At 40.0% G+C, this 27,916-nt stretch overlaps 2 protein-coding genes across 7 annotated transcripts in view; both read left to right on the forward strand.

Annotated features, from left to right (window-relative positions):
• The window catches only part of LOC126561449 (potassium voltage-gated channel subfamily KQT member 1-like), a 174,622-nt gene that overhangs the window by 137,130 nt on the left and 9,576 nt on the right, over positions 1–27,916 (forward strand). For all 6 annotated transcript variants that reach the window (XM_050217597.1, XM_050217599.1, XM_050217598.1 and 3 more), the window contains 4 exons: positions 18,879–18,975; positions 19,075–19,269; positions 19,347–19,498; positions 20,632–20,822. In XM_050217597.1, the coding sequence (XP_050073554.1) occupies positions 18,879–18,975; positions 19,075–19,269; positions 19,347–19,498; positions 20,632–20,822 (635 nt within the window). The remainder of the gene's footprint in view (positions 1–18,878; positions 18,976–19,074; positions 19,270–19,346; positions 19,499–20,631; positions 20,823–27,916) is intronic.
• LOC126563183 (uncharacterized) overlaps positions 1–27,916 on the forward strand; it is a 385,303-nt gene that overhangs the window by 126,772 nt on the left and 230,615 nt on the right. The gene's annotated exons all lie outside the window — the stretch shown is intronic.

Genomic DNA, 27,916 nt, shown 5'->3' on the forward strand with positions numbered 1-27,916 from the left:
TTACACACCTTTTTGCCTTGGTTTTTAACGTACTTTACACCCAGTGACTCGCTCTTTCCCTCTCTTTCTTCTCGTTCCTTACACTCTGTTTTGTGTTTTGGTCTTGATTTTTCCTCAATGATCAGTATGAACACTATAACACAGCAGAATGATTCACACTCACTTGTATCACTGTTTACTTTAAAGCAACATAATATACCATTTAGTACGTGTCCCACGTGTGTCTTTTTCTGTGTGTGTTTATTTCGTCAGTAGGATGTGTATGTTTTTTTTCCAAAGTAAGGTTTTTTTTCCTTTTGTCCACTTTTGTTAGTTTATATTTTTTGTTTCCTTTTATTTTTATAGTTAATCTGTGTGTGTTTTTGGTTTAATTTTGATGTATTTATTTTATTTGTTATGCACTTGATAATGTGTTGTTTAGTTTAATAATGATTTCTATTTTCAACATAATTTCTGTGTTTTTCCCTACCATTGTTCCAAACATTCATTCTACTTACTGTGTAATGTTTACGATTTTTTATCCAAAAAGTGTGATAATATCGATGTTTACGAACAAATTTTACGCCCCTATGGTCTAAACTTAGACCGCCGCCTGTTGACAGATCGCTCGGTTCTCTCCGTATTAACACAACTTAAAACCCTCACGCTGCCTACCATTGGCCATTTGCCATAAAATGAGTTCTTTTTACAAATTTTATGATTCTTTTATACACCTTCTCTATGTACAACGTGTCCATACAACGTCACTGACAGTCTATTAGACTGCCGCTTGCATGGCGTGTGACGATGGCGGCTCACAACACACATTTCCGCGTAGCAAGACAAAAACAATCTGCTAGCCCACTCCAGCCATGTTCACTGCTGCCATAGGTGACGATCGGTGGACCGGCTTGCCACCAGAACCATTTATCGGTCTCGCTAAACGTGTCCGCAATTTCGGTGAAATGGCTAAAAGTTTATGAGTGCAAATTTGCTTCTCGCCTTTTTACGACACCTTTCACCAGGAATAGCCATCCATATTTGGCGACCTTAGTCGTTCGTTGGACGATTTGTTCGTTTGAGTGAAAGCGAATGGTGAGCCGGTTCTTCGATTCGACTTGTCGCTTTAAAAGGCACACTTGGAGGTTGTTCATCTTTCAGTGCTCGCTCGTCTAGACGCAACGGAACTAGTTGCGAGCTACGGATGGTACTATCGTACGACTGGGAAACTTTAACGGCGTCTTGCTCCGGGAAAGCATCCAGCACGGTAATGAGGTATCGAATGGTCGCCGGGCTAACCAAGCCAGGGGTTGTTTAAGAAAGCACCTTAATGGCTGTTTAGTTCGCCCGAACGGGCAAGAATCTCCGGAAGGACATCGTTGCACGGGTGATTGGAGACACATTAAACGACCGAGACCGGTTATTGGAATGCCATTAGCATTCGTCGGTTCGCGTATGTTTCGTCCTCGGCCATTGAGCAAAGGATGCACAAAAAAACACCGTTGACCTTATGGAGCCCAAGACAAAGTTTACACGACGCATGGGATATACCTCAGGACAATAGTCTCGGCGTGACCTCAGTGATTATGAACTCGGTTGTTTAGTTGTTTGTTGAAACTATTATGCTTGTCCACATTACCATTAACACCGTAGAAAGGATCGTTTGACGTTATTTTGGAGCTGTATCTAGTTGTGTTTGTCGGGGCTCACTAAAGCCTCAAAGGTTCGGTACGACCGAGTGGTTCGTTTTTTTGTCATTTTTTTTCCTTTTTTCATTATTCCTGAAAGCTTACATCGTCTGACGGTGTAACCTATGCAAATCGGACAAACAAATCCAATCAAACGGTCAACCAGATGACATACCGTCGGTGGAACAGAACCAAACCAAAAAAAACCCTCCATAATAATAGGGCACCAAGGGACTTCCAACCAACGTCCTGTCGTCCATTCGCAGTGAGCATGTTTCGTTCGCTAGAAAAATATGATACAATAAATTTTACCAACGAAAACGAAATCCATCAATAACATAAAACAGCCCAAGAAGGCAACGAAGAACCGTTGGTGAAGAAGAAAAAACTTTTAAATGACATTTTTGACTGGAAAACAAAACATCGCTTCGTGCTGAGACGTGATACAAAAGTGGGAAAGGAAGGGCAATTTAATTCCATTTTCACGCGTTACTCTGATTGGATGTTTAAAGACAATCGTGAGCCAAAACAGAAGAACGCCCGACTGCTCGAATCATGGGAGAGCGAGGCTAGACAACGGCAACAGATCTGTCAAATTTATGTCCAAATAATGTCCGACGGGCAAACGATTTTCTGTCAGAATACAGGATTTTGGAGAATTCGTTGTGAAGAGGGGAAACTGATGGGGATGTCTGTATCATTTGTTTAACGCTGGAGAGCTGTTTTGTGTCTGAAGCTCGTTTGTAGGTTATCAAAGGTTATCGTTCGCTGATAATTCGCTGTCAAGCCTAGAAGGTTCACGTAGTGTATCAAATACAAGTCTCAAACCAACTGATAAGAGCTACCTTTAGGATTATGGCTATATAAATTCGGCTATCGATAGAAAAATTTCAAACAATAGATATTTCCACGTCGAGATTTTCATGACAAAAAACAATCTCAGTGGTTGCCATTCAAGGAATATTTTACACAATTTTGTTGAAACATTTAAGTGCACTCCAATAAACAACGCTTAATATTGAACAATCAATAATTATATTTAATTATGTTCAATTTATTTTTCCAAGACTCATCAGTCACACGTGATTAAATCAGATATTGTAAATTTTTAAATTAAAATTCAACAGTTTTCATACAGACGATTCAAAAGTACAGAACTTGAATCCTTTATTAAAAGCTTGCCGGAAACCAGTTTAATTTTTGTACAAAGTTTAATTAGCAGGATTTTTTCTTATTTTACCGCTCATTGAAGGACGTTTCCGAGTTTCGATGTTCACGTTTTTGCATTAAAGATGCTACGTAATGTGATTGATTTTAATTACCACTGGCAATACAAATTACAACCTCTAAAAAGTCCTTCCATTACTGCATTTATACCATCCCCCGCACAAGATGTGCTGCTATTAAAATTAGCTTTTAAAGCATAAAATGAGCCCCTACGAAGCGTTTGCCGACAAGCTTTAAAATGCTGTAAGCTGATCCCTATCTTAACTCGCAGTGGATCGACAAGAGCAGGAACCTAACCGCTAGGCTGATATTAATGGAATTTCTTTACCTTTCCCATTTTGTGTGTTCTACTGGCGCCAAGATGGGGAGAAACAAGACGTTTTTACCTTTTCTGCTCACGCACAGGCTCGTCAGCAGTCACCGAATGCCGAGAATCATTTATTCGCGTCGGCTAGATCGCACTCAAACGTGGTCTTAAAACGCACGGGAAAGGCACCGACACGTTGGCTTTTATGTGCCTTCGTTTTGCTTATTTTGCTTAGTACGCTCCACACGCCACGATAATGAAGTAGCGCTATGGGATGTAAATCTTCAAAGCAACATCATACCCAGGGCCGAGCGTTTCGTCCGGTGACGGTATAAATCACGTGGAAATTGGGTATCATCCGGAGGGTGGAAAATTACTCCCTCCCAAAACACGTTTTGATTCAAAATCCCTTCCCCGGGAAGGGCAGGATGAGTTCTTAGCTGTTTGTCATTTTTTGTTTTGCTCTACAAAAAACCGAAAGCTCTTTAACAGAGTCTTTGGAAAAAAATGTGAATGTCCTTTTTGAGTATTTTTTTTCTTGGGGTGGCATGTAGAAAGATGCAATGATGAAAGTTGACATCGTTGACGTGGACATTCAACACTCGTCTACACAATACGCTACCCCTTCAAGGACACAAGGGATCACGACCAGCGTCGAGCGTCGAGCTTAAGGTCAGCCAGGTGACGAGCTGTGTCACCGCAATCCTTTCACGAAGGTACAAGATATGACAGGCTTAAACCATGAACAATCCCATCCCGCTGGTAATAACATGCAAAAAATAAAGGTTAAATAGCAAAGGGATAGCTGTGGGTGCTGGTAACGCATGGCCACAGATATGTCGAGAAGAAAAGGGACCGTACGCAGGTGGCTTTATGTTCTGCAATAATCAACTACTATCCGTAACGACATTTAGCAGCCTTTTCGTATGAAGTTCGCGCTGACTCGGTGAAAAAAAACGCATGCCAACGGTAGTGACTGTCGCATGAAATTGGATTCATTTTCCGCTAGGATGATATCCTTTCCAGCGCAAAATTGCACACGGGACCAACCTACAACGGACGACCGACGAGGCACTGCGACGGCATCGGTAGCTTTCTGTATCGTACTGCTGAGCACCTCACATCGTTGGTGAGATATTGGTGAATTTAATGGCGAGAAAGATAAAGTCGAGCAGAACGATTAAGCTTAAACTGAAAGTATCCCGATCACGCATCTTGAACTTGGCTTTGAAATGTCTCAACGAACGAACAAATGTGAGTGATGCTGGTGGAAGTTTTTCCCTCTCAGTTACCCGCTCAGCAGGAAAAGGGAAAAGAAACAGTCCATTTTGTGTGTGGCCCATTATCGCCCAACCTTAAACGTTGTACGAACCATCAAAGTGAAGCCATAAAGGCAGATTTGAAACCATTAAACGGTATATACGATGTCGGTCAGAGTGGTACGCCATAAGCTGGGGTGGGTTTTTTAAAGACAAGGCGACAGTATTAACGGCACACTTCTGTCACCTTATCGTACAGCTGTTTCGTTTATGTTGTACATTTTATGATCGCTGACATAAAACACGACAGGCAACTTTACCGTTCGACCGGCAAATTGTCCATCATTCATTCATTTGATCTCCGATTCTACGGCTCCCTCGTCTGCTCGATGGATCGGGTTAAAAGGGTTAATGAGAGCTGCTGCTGTTAGGGTTGTGTGTGTTGGAGTTTGTTTTTCCATTTAACCCTCCACAACATTAATCGCTCTTTAAAGCTAATCAGCTGGAACGTACATCAATTAACGTTGGTTGTTAAAAATGTGTTATCTATGTGGTGTTTTTGAATTATAGCCTCAAAGCACTGTACATGGCTGGTACTTAAATCACTCTTAAAATATTTAGCATTGAAAAACAAAACCCCCTGTCTACTGCACCCCCTAGCACCGCTTTGGTAAACATTCCAAACCGTGATTTACCTCATTGTGCGGTTTTGTTGAAAGACGATAGAAAGCGATTTATGGGCCACGCGGTTGCACGGTGATGGAATTTATTCAGCCAATAATTAAATCAATTCAATTCGATTCCAATTGTATCGGCGTGCGAAGCTATTAGGTGGAAACCGTAACAAACAGATTTCCAATTTTCCACGCCCATTGCTCGGTGCTGCTCTGCTTTCATCATCAACTGGGAAATCTCTTTTTTTTCTTTTTCCTTTCGGTGTTACATTTTAAACCATAAAAACCGGCGAAACAAAGTCATAAACCAACCAAACACCGCCGGGCAGTACTTTCTCCAAGGCGTTTTTCATTGAAAAAATGTGCCGAAATGTTCGCTCGCTCTCCTGGGGAGAATGTAATTCAATCAACCAATTTTATGGCTGTCTGCCAAAACAGTGCCCGTGCGGCTGGGAACCAAAAAAAAAAAAAAAGACAGTACCGATTCGGCCACAATCCGATCATGAACGGGGAAGTGCTTTGCGTTAAGTTTCTTGTTTTTCTTACGTGCTCTTTATTACTCTTTACGCAAAACTCTTAGCGCACTTCTTATGCTTTCAGTGTGTTGTGGATACGTATTTTTTGGTCCGGGATTCGTTTTGTAGCTTTTAGCCTTCTCTTCAGTGTACGCTCAAGCCCACTCATTTCCACGTATCATCGTATCTGATTTCTTTAACGAGCTTTAATGGTTGCGAAATTGCCTAGGAATACTCGGTTTGGCTTGAAGAATTTTTTATATCTCTTGAAGGACGGTCTGGCCGTATTTCTACTTAAATTATTTTAACGCGTTGAAATATTCAGGGATAAGACTGTAAGAAAAATATGCTAAGCATTTTTTAAACTCATAAAAACCAAACTTCACCAATTTCATGTTATCATAGTTTATAAAAATAGAATGTTTTCATATTTTTTTAAAGCAATAATTTTTATCTTTTAACATGGAGACGCCTGGTGTCTTACTTCATCGATGTGATGGAGACGCCCGGTCTTTCTGTGGGATGAAAAAAAAAATGGAAACGCATGGTGCCGCTTGCTTTTAAATATTTGAATTGTAATTTTGTTGGACATATTGTTTGCCTCGTTGCTTCGTGGAAGAAGTAACATAATTCTCGGAAAAATTACATACCCATGTACCAAGGCTTTAGTTTGCCAGCTACTTTTTGCCCATGCAAAAAAAAACTCAATGTACTGCGCAACTCATCGCTCGCAGCACAGTCGAGCTCGAGGTCAAAATGGCTGGAAAAAGGTGCGTTTATGGTGTAAATTTATTCATAACACCCATACATGTCCCTGAACTGACGATACCGTTGCCGATTTGGTTTCTGGCGAGCTTTTTTGCATGAGTGGAATATAATTTAATGGAATATAAATGGTGTGGTTTCTTGCCCAAACCAACAAAAAAAAAATCCTTGCAAGATTAAATATGCTCATCGTGAGTTTGCCAAATTCATATGGTTAGAGCAGTCACGTAATGTACGCGCTGTAAAAAAATTATTCCGTAGCAATTAAGGGTGTAGAAACATATAACATATTTTAACAGATATTTTTCTGACTTTATTTGTTGATATAATGTTTTGCTAACTTTAATCTTATCTCTTGTTTGTACGATGTGTTTGTCTTGTTTTATTTACCTTAAATATTTTTTTCTGCATGGTTTAATCGTTGCAATGATATATCCTTTCTCGATTTTGGTTATTTTATACTGAAAAAACCTTCATTTTATTCAGCTACGACACAACCACAGCAAACGACCCCAACAATACATAAAATACAAAATCCAGCACACTAAATCTCACGCTTCGATGACCATTTGGTTGATAATAAAAAAAAGTCACACACGTCTTGTGGCCACCAAACTACACGCCCAATCGAACATAAAACGATAAATTGATCCCACAAATCCAAACTGGTCATCGGTGCGGTGTGAAAACTGCTTACACTTTTATGGTGTTTAATCTTTACGCTCGTGCTGTCGTGGTTCGGTTGCGCTTATGTTCGATTCGTGGGATTTACGCATTTGCTTTACAATTGTGAAAAATGGTGCACGGATCCCTTTTCTGATTGCAAACGGCCGTAAAACCGAAGCCCCGAAAAACGGGCGATGGATTTGACCTCGTAAAGCAAACCATATTCAGCCGGATATTATCGTGGCTTACAAAGAAAGACATCAACCACGATAAAGTGCCACTAAATGCGTGTAAAAATGGATGAAAATTTGAAAAGATTGGCACGTTGCATGGCAATTTCGGCGTGTATAATCTACTGTTGTGCTGTACTTGCCTGCGCTGCTGTTAATTAAATTAACGAATACGAATGACTCGAGCCGTAAAGCAAAATTGTTTGCAAAATGAGTGTTACAAATGCAAGCGAAGCCTCTCAGGCAGCAGTAAAAAAACACACTCTACTTGATTGAACTTGATAGTCGCATTACGAAAACAAAAAAAAACTCACCTCAATTCAGACAAGTTTTCTGCCTCTTTGTTGCCGATGCCTCATTGCAACAACTTGTGTATCTGGCAAACAAACGAGCACGTATGTAAGGTTGTACCACTAATTAAAGTTGATGAAATTCGAATTTCGTGCGAAGTCGTGAAAACATCACAAAATTGGATCAAAAATCGTAAACACAGAGATTCGTCTGTTGTTCAATGTTGAAGTTTGATTTATTCCGTGTACATTTTAATTTAATTCGTTCGTGCTACCATCCTCATAACAATGTGTTCATGCATCATAAAAATTGATTCACTGCATTCAATGTGTCATAGCATCGATTATTTAAATTCAACCATCCATCCACTCCACTTTCACACGCTGTACGTTCTGTTCCTACACAACCTAGGTGTACTAGCTGCTCGATACAATATTGTGGATGTTGTTGTCGCTGTCCTGCTATCTCGATGTGATTTTATTTGATTGCGCTTATTGTAAACCGTGTTACTCTTTAAGTGTGTGCGTGTACGTTTGTCTGTGTATTTAATTTATTTGAATGTATGCGTTGTGTGTGTTGCGTGTTTTGTATCGTCACTGATTTCTATCTCTTCGCAGTAGCATCAACCGACTGTAAGTCCAGCTCAACACATGCAATACCCAAACCATACTGTCTAAACGCCTCGCTGTACGGTGTAACGATCAATCCCATACTGAGACATACCCATACCGTTCTCTCCATACATGTTTGTTGTCCATTTCTTCCCAGAGTCACATACATCTTGTCACTGATCATTCACTAAACTATGTTACATAATCGAACAGAATTGTTTTATTAAAAAATCAGGCTCTTCAAACTGGTTTACTACATTAGGTCAAAATATATATTACTCAGTACAGTAAAATATTCCAGCTTAGCAGGTCTAGGAATGTGTGAAGTTGGAAAACCTTAAAACTTCTTATCCTATTTGCAGGTCATTGGTTTTCCACCGAAAAAAAAATTCATAAAGGAAATTCATTTTTAATAGTTTTGTTCCATTAGGATGATAAACTTCTCGCAGATTATCTCCATCAACAACCCGCAAATCATATTCAGTACGTTCATCCTATAGCCTCCTAACTTTGCCATGCCAGCACTTCCAAAAACCACCGGACAGAGGGCTCAACTCTGCGGGAAGAATTAATCTTTGGGGAGTGTAAATAACAATTTAAACACCCACAACACATACCACTACAACACCGACCTCCAAAACAAGGTACAAATTGTACTAAACCACCCATCTTCCATTCCGCTCGACACATTTAAATTAAACAAACTTCCATTATCCGCCCTCCTGCAGGAAGTAGTGCAAAGCAAAGTGCAAACAAGGTTTAGGGCACACCTCGGCCACCCTTAAACTGTCCGATGCCGAACGAACATACAATTGAATTAATTTCTCAACCCAAAGCTCCAGTGGGAAATGGTGGCATCTAACCGCCACAAACACACAGCCCGAGCCGGAGTCAGATGGGCTTCCAAATTGTTGGAAATGCACGGATTCATAACCATTTATGGTGCTCCACTGCTCTTGGTGCTCTTCACCAGAAGGATGGTTGCAGAAAAAAGATTCTTCTGCCGTTCGACACACAGAGCGCTGGTAACTTCGGATCATCCTCCACTTCCGTGCAGTTTCCTTCCAAAAATCTTGGCAAAACTTTATCCACTCTCTATCTCTCTCCCCTGCGCTCCACCACCTCTTTTGGGAGCCACATTGGACTGGCTAGCTTCAGCAGCGCCACCGTGCAACCGGACGCGGTTCCTGGTGGTGGTAAATTATTCATAGCTTCCAGAACCGGATACTTTGATGCGCATAACAAATAAGCACCCGGTCACCATTTGCCACTACGCTGACGACGGTGGCGCAACTACTATGACCGTTGGTGCCTTTTTTATTTACTTCCGTTTCCGCCTCTCACTGGATGTGTGTGTGTTTGTGTTTTTTCGCTAGTTCGCCTGTTTCTAAGCTGGCGCGGGAGTAAAATAAAATGTGAAAAATCGTGCCTTCTTTCTACCGCCGCACGGTTTAACCCCGTCGAGCAGGAAATGAAACTTAAAAGCTGCTATGCCCCGTTGACCGAAGTATCGCTGAATTATTGACCAACTAGTTGAAGCGCCATACGAGGAAGCGCAAGAGCGCGCCCACCCAACGAAACGCTTTCGCGTTCCGTTCCAACTCGCACCAGAATGCAAAGACCAACTTCGGCACGAATAGTCATGCTTGCCACCGTCGGAGCATTCCTGCTTTTCCGTTGGGAGAAAAGAAAAGCTTCACAACAAACACAAAACAACCACCGAACAACTTTTAAAGCGCTTCCAACAGAGTGTAAAGACAAACCACTGAAAGTGGAATCGCTTTTCCGGCCGGGTATGGTAAAACGCCCACCGGCAGCAAAACATGGGCAGCTCAAATCACCGATCGAGGTTAGCGAGTGAGTGTGGGTAAAAAAGAGGGAATTATACCGAGCAAATATTTGTCTGTTAGCGTGTAAATCATCGCAACAGACCCGGACAAGCGAGCGAACAAGTCGTTTCTGCTTGGTTTGCGTGTATGTGTCTGTGTGTGTATTTGAATCACTTCCGTCCATCTTGAAGGATATGTTCCATCCCAAGACAAGAAACGGCCATCTACATCTCGACTCCTACGGACGGAACGTTCGTTTGCTTATTACTTTCATTACTTGCTAACTAGCCGGAAGGTTCGGATGTCCTTGTCCCTAGCGTAAACAGTGCTGTAAATACAAATTGCCCCAAACTTCACAAGCAAACTGGCGAACTTGGTCTTTCGGTGAACGTTTGATATATTGGCATCATAAGAAAGGCAGGATTGTCTTTGTGGGTGATATAGTCCGGAGTAAGAGCAGACAACCGACCGATTATCCGAATGTCGGTTAGTGATTGTCTTTTTGATTGAAATTGTACTCAAACCAAATTTTTGGTCTTGTCTCGTGGGATAGAGAAGTGGGTTCATTGCATGCTGTCTTGGAGCTGCTGCAACTCCATGTAAAAAGTTTGAGTTAATTTTGACGTCAGAAGGAAATCGTTGAGGGTTTTGTTTTCCAATTGGTTTCTCTGGAAATTATATCTATATGGAGGTCTGAGGGTTAGCAATCCAATATCAATGGGTCTTCATCGCAAGACAAGTTTACATTCCTAGGACTTGTTACTTAACGCACTAAAATCTCAATAGAAAAGCTTCATATTTGCAGGAAAGTCCGTAGATGAATATAAAATATGAATGCTCGAAGAATAAATTTTATTCCTCGTATCATTTAAATGTATCCATCTGTTAAATATTAAACCCGTTTCATAGAGTATATGCACCTAAGACGGTTCTGATATCGTGTAAAAAACATCGTATATCGACTTATGTCGACTTGTGTCATTCAACTGTACTAATTCACCGTGCTTGCACTCTATCAATACTGTAACTGTAATCGTAACGGTATATTAGATACTCATAACACTCTCTTTCTTCTATTCTCTCTTTCTCTCCCTCTCGCTCTCGTACTTACACACTCTCTTTCACTATGTTTTGCCTCTCCTATGTTTTGTACTAAACCGAATACGCTGTCGCTGTCAAATGTGTTCCACTCGTTTCAATCTTCTTCAAACACTTTTAAAAATAATTTACGAAACCATGTACAAACCATGTACGATTTGTAATTAAATTGTTTACATACTACAACATAATGTTACACAAATTGCATACTTTTGGGCTGGCAAATGCTTGCAATGTCCCGCTCACTTCAACTAAACCGAAACCCCGTATCCCCTACCATATCGACTGCAATACTGACACACGCACAATCCTTGTTTGTGTGCATGCACACATAAACACACACACACACATACCACAAATGAACCAATACACGCACATGTTCTCCCCCATTGTGTATACCGACAATATCTCGTACATATGTCCTTGCTCCATGTCACACACACAACCACACATACACATACACACCGTTATTCCCCCCTACCCGATTGCCCGTGTTTTCGTGGCTTCCTTCAAAAAACTAGCTAAAGTATTTCGTGGCACGTAAAAAATTCCGCGAGGCACAGAAACCGTACGATGTGAAAGATGTAATGGAACAGTACACTTCGGGACATGCGGATCTGCTGACCCGCGTCAGGAACCTACAGTTTAGGTGAGAGCACTACTCCACTACTCTTTTCTATTCCGATTTGCTATACCGTTGCTCCTTCATTTCTTTTACTGATGCCCTTCTTTTTCCGTGTATTTGCCAAGTTTTTTTTTATTTCTGCGGTTTTCTTCCAATTTTTTTTTCTGTCCTAAGTTTCTTTCTTTTCTCATTACCAGTATCTCTGTCTTTCTCTTTCGCTCTCTCTTGGCGGTTGTTCTGGACCATTGTTTTCTTTGAGTTTTCCTTTCTAGTTCCCATTTTGCACTGTCTTTATCTCATTCTTACGCTCTCTTACGCTATAATTCTTCATCTCCTATCTCCTGCTCTCAGGATGATCTTCCTACGAGAATCCAATGGCTGCTAGATCTTATTTCATTTTCTTTTTCCTTTGCCTTTCTCGCTGTGCTACGATCCTGCCGATGCTGGATCGTACTCTTGCCAAATGTTCAACTTCTCATAGAAGTGCTTCAAAACTTCATGCCTAAGATGCCATGCTTTCTTATTATGCATTCTTTCGGTAAAGTTGCATCGAACTCGATTGCCTGCCACCGTTCGAGTCTGTTATGATGAACGGGGGAACGCGCTCGATAAGAGTATTGATTTGCTAACGATAGAATACTTTGCCAATACGCTCAACTCAATAGTCTTCCACTTTTTCAGCATCTCTTTGTGTGATTCTCGTACAGTATTTATGTTGTTTCCTTTTGTCCTTTTACAATGCATTCGAATTTTCTTCTCTGCTCCATGAACCGTGATGAATTGTCAAGGACTTTTATTATTCTTTAAATACAAGTGAATGTATTGCTTCTCAAACAGATCCCTCTCCGTTATTATTAGTTATTATGTATTTTTGGTTTATTTATTTATTTATTTTAAAAATCAAAATTTAAACAACCTAGCTAAGCAGCTTCCCAATTCGACCAATATTTTTGCTCATTTATATTCCAACTCTATGTCCACAAAATACGCTATGCCCTTATGCAGTACTATATTTCGTTGTTTGGAAGTTGCGTGTTTCCGGCCCATTTTGAGCCTATTTTTACTCATAATATTTTGTACAAAATTGCAACCGTCCGTATCTCTGTTTGTTCCACCAAAAAAAAGCTATTTATCAAATGTAAAAGAACGCATATTAAACCCAGTACCTTATATTATTGCGTATCAGCAGCGTTTGAATGTGTATGCTCATTTGCTTTGCGTTGTCAAATTACGCCAGATACGGTGTTCCTTTTTTTATCGCTCAGCCATACCTTTTTTTAGAATAGATCTTACGATTACGTGTTTACGTACGTCTCGTTCGTTCGTTTGTTTGTTTCGTTGTTTTGGGTTCGTTGTTTTCTTCCTTTATTACAAAAAAAAGTTGTACTATTGTTTTTTTCTTTCTGCTCAAAATTCAAATACCTTCAAGGAAATAGTTTTGAATGTCATTGATGTGATTTTGTTGTTTGGAAAGCGTTGATTTGTTCATTTTTTCTTTCCGTTTCATCAATCATTTGCGGTGTGTAGCGCAGGTTGTCGTTTTTGTCGTACATATCGAAAATTTTATTTGTTTTTATTTAAACAAAAAATCTACAACTAAATCCTTCTCAAACCAAACTGTAACTATTAAATGCCGCTAGGCAGCGATATAAATGGAGAGAAAATTTTTAAAAAATCATCCCCGAATAAAACCAATGTTTGATGTTTACTTTTCGATGTGATCATTGTGAAATGTATTTTTATTTTTCGTGTGTTTTTACCAAAACTATATAGTTCCCAATAGCCATATAAAAAAATCCCTATATTTGTGTTGTAAATCGAAACAGGTAAATATAGAACGAAGTTGCAAATGAAATACGCCTGAAAAGGTCACGCTAAGCGCAAACATTGCATCTATTTAAAAATAATCAACAGCAAAAATTCATCAATGACGTTTGAAGCTACGCTACTTGTTGATTGGGACTTTCCGCCCTGTTGTTTGTACAGTTTTGTGCGTCGTTTTGTTTATTTCCGCCGGATCAAACGGTGGCAGTATTGTTCGTTCTCATCGCAAAAGCAACACGACTAGCGTTGTTGGCGTAGAAGCGTTGGAGGCGACCGCCCGCGCTCGCAAAAGCTCTCGCACCTGCTGATCGAACGGGCAGGGACGACCTCTCCACCATGGTTTGGCCGACCCTTGCCGACTTGTACATATATACAATCAAGCCATCAGAAATTATGTTAAGCCATAGTTGCAGCCGTGCCTCAGTAGTAGATCATCAAACAAACAGCTCGTAGTGCAAACAAGTAAATGAACAGCAGCAACAACAACAATAACAGCAAAAACCCCAAACCCAACCATCCAACCCACACGTCTAGCATCCGTCCATATTCCAGGTCCTCAAACACAAACACAAACAACCATACAGAATGGGGCCAATCATCACTTGGAATCGAATCGCTGCTCCTGCTACTCCTTCCCATTCCACACACACACACACACAAACACGCTGTAAATAAACAAAGCAGAAAAAACCCACAACCACACGGCCACACGCACACACCCCCCGACACCGTTCAAATGTCCCATCCGTGTACGTCGGAACAGGCGCACAAATTTTATGAACCCGATTTCGTTGGTAAATTGCCATTTTCTTCAACGCTCATGTCGTGCTGTCCCCAAAAGCATAAAAACACCTTCGTTACGATTTTTGCGACAGCTCTGCAAGTAAATCAACATCTTTTGGCCTGTGCGCATAGTTTTATACCTTTTTGACCCTAACTGAAACCTTTTTTTCTTCGGTTTGAATCGTCAGTGTGGCCCGACTCTAATCGAAGCGAAGAAATTGTAATACAGAAAACAGCAAGATTAGTATTACTAGTGGTAGTAGTAGTAGTAGCCGAGGTTGCCAGTGTTTTTTAGATTGTATATCAGTAATCCCCATCAGAAAGGTAGGAAATAAAATATTCCGAAGAAAAGTGTGTGGCTTTTTCCCGACCAAACAAATATCCTTCCCCTGATTGCTCAATACGAGTTGATATCGTGCCGTTTTGGTAGTCAAAGAACGGCAATAGGGAAACCGTTAAGTTTACTTTTCCATATACTCGAGTATACGAGTCAAACTCACATTAGCCAATGTTGAAACTCGTACTGATAAAAATCTTTGTAGGAATAGGGCTTAATAAACGGTAGCTAAAGGTGCTACTAAACGATAGCTATGTAACAATCTAGATGTAGATTTTTTTATCGCGAATAATTAGAATTTAAACGGTAAATTATCTGACAATGTCATGCACATCAGTTGGGTAGATAAGTATTAAACCTGGTCTCTTGATATTAATCGGGGTAGTAACCCCATTCAGATCGTTCTGCCACGTGGTATCAGCAAAGTCTAATAAGCTATTCGGGGGCCGGCATGACCTCCGAGGTTGTTAAGCCAAGAAGAAGTCTTTTGAAATCTGATACAAATTTTAGTTTTTTTTTTTTTGAATCAACACAGTGAGTTAATTTATACAAATGTTAATTTATACAAATCAACAAACAGTCAATGACAGTTGTTAATGTTTTCCACGTAACATTTGAAGATTGAACACTAAGTCTAGTGGTGCCATCTATATGTGAGGACAAACACTTATCTATCCACTTGTTGATTGCTTCCGCGTTTTAAATTTTTATTGTTACTTCTGAAAGATACCAAGTTACCGTTACAGAAAATATTAAAAGTAAATTTTGAATCTGTAATTCAAGACATAACATTAATGTGAAATTTATAGGAAAAATTGCACATAGGAAGGTGAAGTTTCTATTCCCTAACTACTGCTACTAGGACTCTTGCAAGCAAAACTAGCATAATTACTGCTTCCTTTTCGATCTGGTTTCAATGATTGCAATGACAATCCACGTTGCAAAGACGTCTCATAGCATACCAGTAGCATGAACTCGTTTCTCTGCACAGGAATCCAGCACCAATCCTAATCTCTCTTACTCTCGTTTACTACTGTTCATTGTGGAAAGTCTAATCCTGCTAACTTGCAACCAACCATTCACTGCTCCGTTGATCCTGTCCTAAAATACTTAAAACAAACCATTTCCCCTCTCCCCACTCTCTGCTTGCTTGCTGTCTGCAAATAGCCTCCAGTTGCATGTTGTTGTGTAGTTTTCCCATAGACTAGATTGAGGCAACATTTATGTTCCCGTATGAGTAGAAAGTTCACCTTGCAATTCCAACCAAGTACCGAGTATTAGTACAGACTATTGACTCCTTGTCGCACACATAGCGCCGTCGAGTGGCTTCCTCCCATTCATCCGCAACAGCTAGTGATTACACGAACCATTACCCACGCATGATAAGTTTCGGCTTACCGATGTACTCACCGTCATTTACCCTACTGGATTGACGGAGAGCCATTGTCCGGTGTGACGACGTGTGGTTTGTTTGTATCTCTTTGTAGCAGCACACCCTAGCACAACTGTACGCAACTTTTGAATGGGATAACTTTACTAAACAAACAATCAATACGTGAACAAGGCAGCCTGTTGGTGCACTTTACCACACAAGTTTTGCCACTTAGACAAACAAACCGCCGGTGACAAAACGGAATCTAATCGGATTAATGTACGCTCTTTCGGAGATAAAACATCACAAGATGTGTTCCTGTTTGATGTGGTCGGACACTATTGTTAGCTTTGCTAGCAGTGACCAGCACCGCGTACCTTACTACCATGCTTTTCGGGGCGAGCTCCTTCTAGTCGACCTGAGACTTAATGTGAAGGACTTCTATCGGATGACACGCCTTTGGGGGCCAACTCTTTCAGCATAGTAATAAACTAGGCCACCTTTTATCAACTCACAACCAAAGCTTCATCACTCCGGCATCACTCATCGCTTCACTGCAATGCGATTTAATTAAACTTGGCTTAAACACGGTATTTTCGCAACTTTAATCATACCGTTTTTGACTCATTTTGACGATGTTCTATCGTTTGGTGAAGGTGGTACAGGAAACACAAAACACGAACACTGTTTAGATTCTGTTTGTAGCGCAATGTTCTAAGGGAAAAACCTTCCCACTCGGCACCATAAAGTGGGATGGAAATGGCAAAGCTTTAACCTTTTCCCGTTCCGTGTTTTAGCTTCACCTCGTGGAAGTAATGAAAAACTAGATCCCATTCAACATTCTCAGTATATATTTAGAGTCACACAAATTTCTATTGTGATTGACGTTGTTTAGAAGCTATTACTCGTTCCGTCATGTCGCTGGTAGCTGCACACACCCGACGTACATTATATGCAATAAGAGCTTTCACGAAAGTAGTTAAACACTTTAATGGTTGTCATCGTACCGGATGATTATAGCTTTTAATAGTTTGGCTTTTTGTAGGGAAAATTGCAATTTTCCAAAACGAAGCAGAGTAAGAGTAAGGAAACAAAAGCAAAAAACTCATTTATGATTATTAAAACTTCCTGTTATCTATTGTAAATAAAAACTAAAATCATAATCAAAAACGAGTATTTGCGTGTTGCGCAAACAGCACATGCTTTAAGCAAGGAAACAAAAAATTTTTTTCACTTTTGCAATTATTATCTTTACGCTCTTGATTGCTTTAGTTTCCCTCAGTTCTTTGTTTGTGCAAGCAATGTTTTTAATCATTGCTCATTTTGTTATAAACTATATCCTCGGCTTTAATTTAGTGGCTTTTCATCAATTTTCCTTTCCACCAAATTCACCTTTTTGCATCGACACATTTTGTTTTGGCATGATTATTTAGTGTAATGTGTGTGTGTGTGTGTGTGTGTGTGTGTGTGTGTGTGTGTGTAGTGTTTATGTGTATGTGTATTTGATGCATGCTGTCTAAAATTATGGCGTCAGTTTTACTTGCGCCGCTTCGCGTTTGCCTGTCCTGCTCATTCAGTCGTGACGCCATAACAATGCATCGCGTCAAATAATTTCCGATAGCGCTGTAATGCTTCTGCATTCTCTTTATCTGCTTCGCTTTTTCAATTTGTGTATCCTGGCTTTTTGTTCTGTTATATCGCTGCTGTTGCTTTTTTTTCTTTTGTAAATAACCTCTTGAAGAAGAAGCAAAATAAAAAACATACGAACGTTTAACCTAGGGTGAAAAAAAAACAAGTAGCAAACGGACACAACACGAACACAAAAGGTTGCAAACAAAGAACCAACAGTCTTACAGGCAAGACTGTAGATAAACTTTTTCTACTGCATCACGCTGTCACGCTACTCACTCACTGCAGTGTGAAATTGTTTTTCCCCCGAAAGAAAACAAATCAGCGAAACTAGAATTATTTCATATTTCGCGTAAAACTGGCCAAGAAAGGCACCGAAAAGCTTTCGTGATAAAAGTAAATTTCCACCAAATCAATCATGGGGTACGAATAGAAAATGAGCACAGGAGCAAAGAAAACGAAATGGCTACCATCCGTTGCTGCTGCTGCTGCTGCTGCTGCTGCTGCTGCTGCTCGCTGTGCAGTCATAAATGACAGTTATGTTTTATTCAGCGTTTTGGTGCATCTCATCAGTGATGGCGCTGCTGGGTGCTCCAACAACTCCCAAAACCTCGCTCAAAACATTTTACCAAGACAATCGCTCGTGTGTGCTCTTTTCGAACGCGCTGAATCGCTGTTTCGTCGCACTTGGCTTGATTTCAATCGATTGATTCCCTTTTACAATATGTAAACGTGTTCGCTTTTCGAATCGGACGGAATGTAAATTGAGCTGCAGAAGCACGAACCTTATCGCTATCGCTAGGGTTTGCTTTATAAACGTCACCAAACACTTTTCGAATTGGAGACGAGCTTTTCCAGCTGGTAATTTGTTGTTGCACCCTTTCGTGTCGTGTTGTGATTTCGTTGTCTCACTACGGTGCTACTGTTTGTTGTGTTTATTGATGACTAAACCAATCTAAAACACCCCTTAACCATATGCATTCAATTGCATTCGTCGAAATGATGCACCACCACTACCATCACCACCACCACCACCACTACTACTACTATCACACTCAGTCGGTGTGCATCGAATGAACTCGAAAAGAAAGCGCAACATCTAATGCAGCATTTTCTTTTACTCCCTCCTCCCACCTCGCAAATCGGCCAACCGTTTTGCCCATCGGCAGGTTAGACCAAATTCTTGGCAAGCAAGGATCGAAATCAAAAGATGTGTATGCATCGAAAATTAGTTTAGCTTCGCGTGTAGTGAAAATTGAAAGACAAGTAAGTGGTGCCGAACTGTTCCCTCTCTATCGTAACTGCATAAACAACGCTCACAAATGTCTCTTCTTTTATTTCTCTTACTCACAAACACGCGCGCAGGTTGACGACATAGAGACAAAGGTAGATTCATTTATAGATTTATACATGCAGGATCGGATGCGTCTTTTATCACTTCCACTACATCCTGACACATCACATTCCAACAATCCAAACCTTCCATCATTGCCACCGAAAGGCGGTGGAGCAGCGGCTGTTATCACTACTGTGAAAACTAGTTCTAGTGGTTCATTGAAAGTAAGTGCCGGAGGAAACATAATTTTCTAATCGTGCACTAATCGACATTTGCATTTTTTCTATCATTTACCCCACAGCCAAAGCCTATTTTAGTAGATAAACAATTTTCGGAACCGAATTCACCGATAGCGAAAACGTTCGAGGAGCAACCGTTGCAGCAGAAACGTCCACCAATGCAGCGCGGATTCTCCGATCTGGGGCATAGGATTAAGAAGCGCGTCACGCTCAGGTATGTTTGAAGATAATTTTTATTTATTTTCGTATGACGGGTCTACGCCGTATTGTCAAGTTTGAAGATAATAGTGGTGTCCAAATTCACTTCCATACGCTTCCTAGAGTCCACATCGAATCTTGGTCTACACCAACAAGTAGCTTAGTGATCGTAGGCATGAGGTACAAGCAGAATGGGATACATGTAGGGATGACGCACAGATTTTACAAAGAACATTTAAGGATATTTTCATCAATCACAGTTTTGTTTTTTTCAACAATGTGGATGATGTAGTTTGCAAATAAACGTAGGATGGGAATCCTTTTACATATGCCAATGTGACTTGAAATAGTGAAGAGGAGAGAAGGGAAATTAAGATTGTGGTTTGAGACGATGGCTTCCATAGACTGCATCAGTATGCTCCAAGCACTAGACACCCTGGAGCACGGGGAAAACTTGTGCTCCAGAGTCTCTATCTGGGAGCAGACTTAGCAGGTTGAAGGAGCCCGATTCATCCTGTCGAGTAGCAGTCCGTCTGGCACCTTGTTGTGCTCCAGCAAATACAGCATCGAGCGTTAATCTGGTGAAAGTCTGTAGCTATAATAACAATATCGTGTGGGTTTTTCGGTGAGAGAGCACGAATCTAATCCATAGTTTACTCTTAGTGATGAGACGCAATGACTTCGTCCGATCTTACTAATCAGGAAATATGGATAACCTAACCGTTAGGTGCAAAAACCAGAGCTTTTACGATCTAGTTTTTATGTTTTAAAACAATTTATGACAATGGTGAGTTAAACTGAGTGCGCGTACTAAGCTGCCGCGGTTCTTCAAATTAACTTTCTTCTTAATGCTTCAGGAGCTCTTAAAATGTTGTACAATTTCTATAAAATTCTACATAATACTTAAAGAAAAATAAATTTCCCTGACACCTTAAATTTTCAATTACCCTGAAGGATTATCATCATACCTCAAGGTACATGCATCTGATTAGAATGCGCCACTAAGGTTCTCACAACTATTCATATGAACTGAATCTTACAACTGATCATTCAACAACAAATGGAAACAATTTTTGCCACCAATCTGTTCATTTACCACTAATAAAGTCCCGTTTTAATGCTTAATTTCTTTCCCAACCCTTTCCTCAGTTCGATACCTCCACAGTACGTCGGCAACAGTACCGGGCAGCCGTCGGAACGGGGCGATGTGGTGATCGTTGTTCCCAACATTGACTCCGAGCATCTGGAGCCGGTCGGTATCGAGGATCTTGCCTCGGTGTGTATCGATACCGAGATCGAGATCGAACCGGGCAGTCCCAAAACCATCACGGAAAGTTCAAGTAAGTGTACACTCTCGCTTTGGTTTCGCTTTTCCTTCACTAATTTCGTGTGTCGTTATATGCTGAAACGCTCACGTGCTAGTGCGAGCGCTTTGTAAAGCCAAAAATGAAAACAGAAAACCAAAAAAAAAGGGCCAATAATAACTAAATAAACAAACTCAAAACAATCGACAGCGTGGGTTTTCTCGTACCTTGTGCGGTGCCGCAGCGAGTACAGTGTTGGCCGCTTGTGCGCTATAAACGAATGTTTGCTAGTGTTGCATTAAACATCTGAACGTCACTGTACATACATTATGCACCCTCACCGTTACTTTAAAAACAACGACTGTTGAATTATTCCTGGCGATGTGCAAACTGACGATGGTTTGGGGTAATACATATAAAATTAAACTAAATTAGATGACCGTGACATTAAGCTAAATGAAACCAACGGATGTCATAACATCAACATTTTAAATTTAATTCTTTCATACTTTCTCTTGTTTAATCCTGTTTTCTTCTTCTTTGGCTTCTTTTCCCATGTATTTATTCTTTAGCTACCACTGTTTAATCAGATTCATTTTACTACACATTTTCTTATCATTTTACCAACAGGGTACCTGTTCTTTTATTTTTTTATTTTTATTTTTTTGGTTATATGATGAAAGTAGTGGATGGGATTGGCTTTTTTATATGTTCACTTTATTTTTCATTCCGAAGGATTGGCCTGGAGGTATTGCAATTTTTTCTTTCTAATAAAAAAATATACAAAAGCTATTTAAAATCAACAATATTCTTCAGTTTCATTTTATTATTTATGTGCCTCCGCTAAAGTAGTTGTTATAAAACCTACCAAATCAATTCCTGTTTTTAAAAGGTTCAAGAAATTCAAATTTTTAACTTATTTTAATACAGGAAACAGTTGTCACACAAGAACTGTTAGTTAGGCTTATGCTTTTGACTTAGAGTTTTGCTTCAAGATCTTTATTTCACTCATTTAAAGCAATTCAGATTGCAAGTGACACTATCAAACGTAGCATTCACCTTTCGTACTCGTGCTCTAATCAAATTTCTTTCTTTTCCTCTCTTTCTTCCTGCGCCAAACAAACAAACAAAAAAATACCAAAAAAATAAACAAAACCAAACACAAAAATCCGTTGCGAACCGAACCCGCTTGTGTCAGTGTCTGAATTAGAAAACTTTTGCTTTGCTGAGTACTCCACTCGACGAGGATCTCGCATACAGACTTGTGTCTAGGCTTGTCCATCCCTTCCGGATGAACCACCAAAATCCAAACTACTGCCGGTGAGAATGATACCACATACCATCAGCACCAATACGAATGCAATGTGGCTCTAGTGTACAACCCTGAACCGAAATCGCTGTAGTTTTTTTTTCTTATTAAACTTAAGCAATCAAACCAGTTTGCTTGAATCGCTGTTTTTCGGACATTCGGGTTGCCGTGATCGTGCCGACAGAACACTGATTCGCCAATGGGCAAACGCGCGTTAAAACGCGAATTGTATAAAGCATTTGATGTACGTGTACTGGTGAATTGTAGGCAAAAATACACCCAAACACACACACACCTGCTCACGAAACACTACCAAAAACTGCACATCTAATGCGTGCAAGATGGAAACTTGTCTATAGAATTTGCAACTGTTTAATTTTTTTTTTGTTTCTTTTGCTAGAGCTCACCGAGCGCATTCCCAGTACAATGTAAATACAACTTCTTGCGTCCTTTGTATTTTGAGTTGTCTTTTCGTAGCCACAAGATACCACAGCACCGATACTACGATGAGACGTAAGTAACGTCTCATCAATGTTGGCTTTCTTTCAAGCACTTCTGGATTAGTCACATACCAAAAGTGGGATAACCATTTTCACATCCGGGAAATAATTTTCGCAAGGTCACCTTTGTCTCTCAATTCGTCTAAACAGCAATTCGAATAAATTCGTCAGAGTGCAGGATTTTGCATTGATTTACCATAATTTTTATCCTTAAAAATTTTTGTATTATTACTTATTTTGATCAACTAAGTTTAAATATTTGACTGTTAAAAATCAACAATGTTCGCAATCGGTTCACAGAGGTTTTCAGTTGATGAATTAAATTCAACAACTCTTGTGGCATCTTTCATATTTGAAAATGAATGATAAACCGGCAAGAGTTACACGACAATGACTACCATAATCAGCATATTCACCATGCAAAGAAGTACAAAATGATAAGACCTTTTAATTGTCCATTTTGGAAACCTTTATTTTTGTCTCTGAAAATAAAATTTTATCGCTTTACAATTTGGAAAAAGAAACAACTGAAAAAATATTGTCAAAAATTTATAAGACTATTATAATATCCATTTCGGAATCCTTTATTTTTGAAACTTAAAATATAATTTTATTCCTTTATAATTTAAGAAAAGAAATAACTCAAGAAATTTTAAGATATAAAAATTCTTAAAAAGTCAATTTTTGATTTGTTACATATTTAAAAACAACAATATAAATATATTATTCGTCTAACACATGTTCAGAAGATGCTCAACCCAATAAAAAAATTAGATAAAATTTGTTCGATCTGTTAGAAATGCCTGCCTGATTGAATGATTTAATTTTTTTCCCATTTTCTCAAGAACTTCAGTAAAATTTTACAAAAAGAATGAATCTCAATTCGTTAATCGGTGAACCTTAAGTTCATTTTCATGTTTTTTTTTTCAAATTATGTGATCTTATTCTATTATGCATCTCTTTTGCTTCATGTGTTTGTATATACTACCGATATACGTTATAGTTTAATAAATACTATTAACGTATGCTCGAAAAAGATAAAATGTTCACAACAGCCGTTCATAAAAAATTATTCTGTTTTTACCTGCAATATACATTCCATAACTTAAGGTGCTCTGTAGTAACGCTGTGAGTGGTTTATGATTATCTGAAGTAACACACATGAATGGCTATACTGCTGCTATTCAAGCTGTCGTTTGTTTTTTCTACTCTATAACTTGTTATAAGTATACAAAAGTGTTCTCAAAAATGTGTCTAAAATTTGAATGATTTAAAACATGACTTTGAATGATTTAAAACAAAATTTCCAAATCAATATGGATTTCGTTTCATTATATATTATCAATTTAAAATGAAATATTCATCTATTTAAACAAAACGCAATAATAAAGTTTTCCCTACAATTCTACCATTAAACAAAGCAGAATGATAAGATCCTCCCAAATTCGACGGATATTTCCAATATCAAGTCCTGTCCACCTTACTCATCGCAAAAACTGTCTCTTCCACATTCCAACAGTTCCCTTAAGTGGCAAAGAAATAAACTCTCCATCTGTCGTGTACTCCAAGCTTCCTTTTTTCTTGTCTGTTTCCCTTACAAACAACACGTGACGCGCCCAATAAATAGCGCTTTTTGATAAATTGTACCGATTTCTTAAGCGCCCTTACGCTAACTTTCCCTAACTTATCATACCTGTCGCACCTGTCGATCTCAACTATAACCTTCCATCTAGTCAACGTCCACACCTTTTGTCACTCCGATTCGGATGGTTTTGCTCGGGCAAACAAAAACTAAACAATCAAACAACAACCAAAAAATCAAGCAATCCAATAACAATAAAACCCTTGCATTCCATTTGCAAAAAACTGGCCTTTTACCTTCCTACTTCGTAGCACCATCGTACGACGATTATAGTTCATCCACATCGCTCTAACAGTGTCGGCGTCGACGGCGGCCGTGGCAACCAGTGCGCACAGGACACGCAGCATGCCGCCAATGGGGCTGAACAGACAGTCGTACAGCGGTATGCTTCAAACGATACTTCCTGCTGGCCAACCAGACCAACCAGTGAGCTGCCGTGGTGACACACGCTAGGCTGCCAAAAAAGCACACGCTTTGCTTGTTTGCCTTTGGTGTTTCGCTTTCCTGCTGCTTCAGCTTCTGAGGACCATTTGAGGAAACATCGGTCCATTCATCCGACTGATCGGGAAAAAGGGTTCACTCGTAAACAAGCAGCCAGTTCGGCCACAATACGGTAACGAAAAACACTACGACGATAACGAAACCCAATAGTGTGTGAGTGTGGATCGGGTGCATTGTTTCGAGCGTTCAGGAAAAATTTGAATAATCGGATAAACCTTTGGCCCAACCCAATTGGAGCACTCCCTCGCTGGGGGGGAGGGGGAGGGAACAGTAGCTCGGAATGGAGGAAGAAAAAAAACTCATCACGCCTCAATGCGGCGGCCACCATGTGACACACATCGATAACAGAAAGACCCGTTTACCTTGTCGTCACTCGCCCGTGTAAACGTGTGTGATAAGCCTTGGAAAGGTGAAAGCGAAAAATGAATATCTCCATCACGGTGGCCGATTACAGTTTTCCACCAGCCAAATATTGACAAAAGGACGCAAGAGGACGATGGAAACAAGGCTTTATCTGTATGCATGTGTGCGTGTATATGGGGTAATACAATTTTAAATCGATTCGCACGATGTGGCATGCAGTGGACAGACGAAGCGAACTCCGGATAAGCCACTATCATAGATACAGAGGGAAACAAACCCAAAAAAAAAAGATATGAAAATGATGCAAAATTTAAACTCACCCCATCAATGGCTTATCGCGATGGAGGCGCCCGGTGGCCCATATAATCAGTTAAGCTTCACTAACAAAATGCGTACGCTTCGCATCGCTTCGTACCGTATCGGGCGCCAAAACCGGAGTGCCTGACCGCCGGCAATCATCAACAAACTGCCACATCACCACCACCAACCACTACCACACCCCATCATCACAATCACCCCGAATCATCACCAAAGCAAAGAGAAATGTAACGAAATACAAGAAACGCTAGGCTAGCAAACACAAACATCATCAAAACCATTCGATAGTGAGTCTGTGAAATCTGTTTTCTCGCTCTATTGTTTTGTTCGTTGTTTTCCTTTTTCATTTTTTTTTCCTGAAAGCCGTTCGTTGCTTGCTTTGTTCTTATATCTGTCTGCCTGTCTGTGGATGTTCTCGTTGTTCTCTATCTCTCTGTCTCTTTTTCTCTTACTCCTTTATCTTTCCAAACTCTTTCTCTCTCTCTCACACCTTTCGCTTTATCTCCCTCTGTCTTTATCATAGTGTGTCCTTCAATTCAATGTGTTGTTCTTGTTGTATGTTTACACGTTAGCTTGCCCTAGTCCTAGTGCCGTTCGTTCGTCCATTTCCATTTTGTCGTCCATTTCCACCTTTGGTTGTGCTCCGGGGTATTCGGGTGAGCAGGATTCTAGCAACGCAACACGCACAAATTCAGCTACCACAAAAGTAGTGACCCCGATAGCGTTTATATCCGTCCATCGCAACAACAAACCGAATTGGATTAAAATTGAGCTACAAAACCTTCTTCTCCAAACTACCGTTCAAGCGTTGCTATTGGAGGTTGGTATCTGTTTGCTTTTTGGTTATTTTTTCGAGTTTTTCTCCCTCCCTCTCTCTCTCTCTCTCTTTCGCTCTCCCCCCATTTCGAACCTTGGGGCACCTTTTGTTCTAGATCGTTTTGTAAGTGTGTCGTTGTTTATGGGGGTTTTTTTTCGTCGTTTCTATCTACTTTTCAACTATCCAATTTAAGTTGAAAACTTCCGGCTAGTTTTGGGGTTTTCATTCCCATCCACCTTTCGCCTTTCCTAATCGGATATTGGCTCGATTTCGTATCGACCACTGGCCTTTTAACCATGAGATGTTTATCTTTCGATCTGATCGGCCTCTACAAATGCAGAAGAAGAAGTAGTTTTTGCTATGTTGTTGTGATGCAGATAATTTTCCCTGCTATGCAAAATTGAAAAACTAATAGAATGACTTTCGGTTTTGTTTTTCGTTCGTTCGAGGAGGAATAACACAGGAAAGCGGGACCGTACTGTTATAGCCAATGGATTGGTAATGACTGTATTTTTCGGACGATAATAGTCTAGTTAGCCTTTACAATAATTAGCTTTAATTTTCTTTTTAGAGAAGCAAAAACAGTATCTAGTTTTTGGGTAATTTGTTCCCCATAGCTTTTTCCTTTTATTATGGCAAAAAAGACTTAGCGAATACACAACCGAATGAGAGAATTAACCGAGGAAGGAAAAAATTAAACTCGATGCAATTTCAGATTATGTTTCAATTATCTGTTCGTTTTTATCTAGGGCTTTTCAATCGTATTTTGCAACGTTTTTCACACAAGAATAATCTGTGAAAACTGTAAGCTCGGCTTCTACAGTTTTCGATAATATTTGAATTTAAAGGCGTCAAATTGATTCTTCTACGTCTGCGCAACACCATTGCAATAGTATTGAAATTCGAAAACTATATTTAAAAACCCAAAACCCATTTTTATGAAATTTCATTGCGATCGCCTTGGGACCTGGCGATCTCACCCATTTTTCATTATCCTTTTTACCATTTACTTAGTATAACAACTGATAATTTAACCTTTACCAATTTAATTGAAGCAGCTTCGATCAAGAATAATCGAGAATTTGCAATTAAATTCCCGCAACAACGAGAATGGGGGTTTTTTAATATATTTATCATCGTTGGAGAAAGCTGAAACAATCTTTTTTCCGATTAAACGGCCTAGCCGTATTGCTATTTTTTGGTACAACGACCTCCACGCCGACGATGGTCACGTCGGTCATCGAATGGCTTACTAGACTAGACCACGTAGTTCAATAGTCCGTCCTTACTACAGAGAAACGGTTAGGATGGGAATTGATCCCCAGTCTTGTCGTTCTCTACACCAGACCGCTCCCAGCAGTGTTCTAAAACCCTCTAACTGCAGCCGAAACTATTCAAAGGACCTAGGACCTTATATTGATCTAGTGATTACAGGATTCGTTTAAACGATCAAGTATAACGCTGTCTCAAGATGCACATTGCTCCAGGTCACCCTTCACCTGATCCAGCCAACGAACTCGCTGTGCTCCCCGACGCCTTGTGCCGAACTGGGGGTCGCTGACGAATACTTTATTGGTGGGACATGAATCCGGGTTCCTCATAACATGCCCCAGCCATCGTATCCTGCCGGTCTTTGCTACCGTCAGGATGTCCGGTTCTCCGTATAGCTCAGCAAGCTCG

This window comes from Anopheles maculipalpis, chromosome 3RL, assembly GCF_943734695.1.
Source record: "Anopheles maculipalpis chromosome 3RL, idAnoMacuDA_375_x, whole genome shotgun sequence".
Taxonomy (NCBI): domain Eukaryota; kingdom Metazoa; phylum Arthropoda; class Insecta; order Diptera; family Culicidae; genus Anopheles; species Anopheles maculipalpis.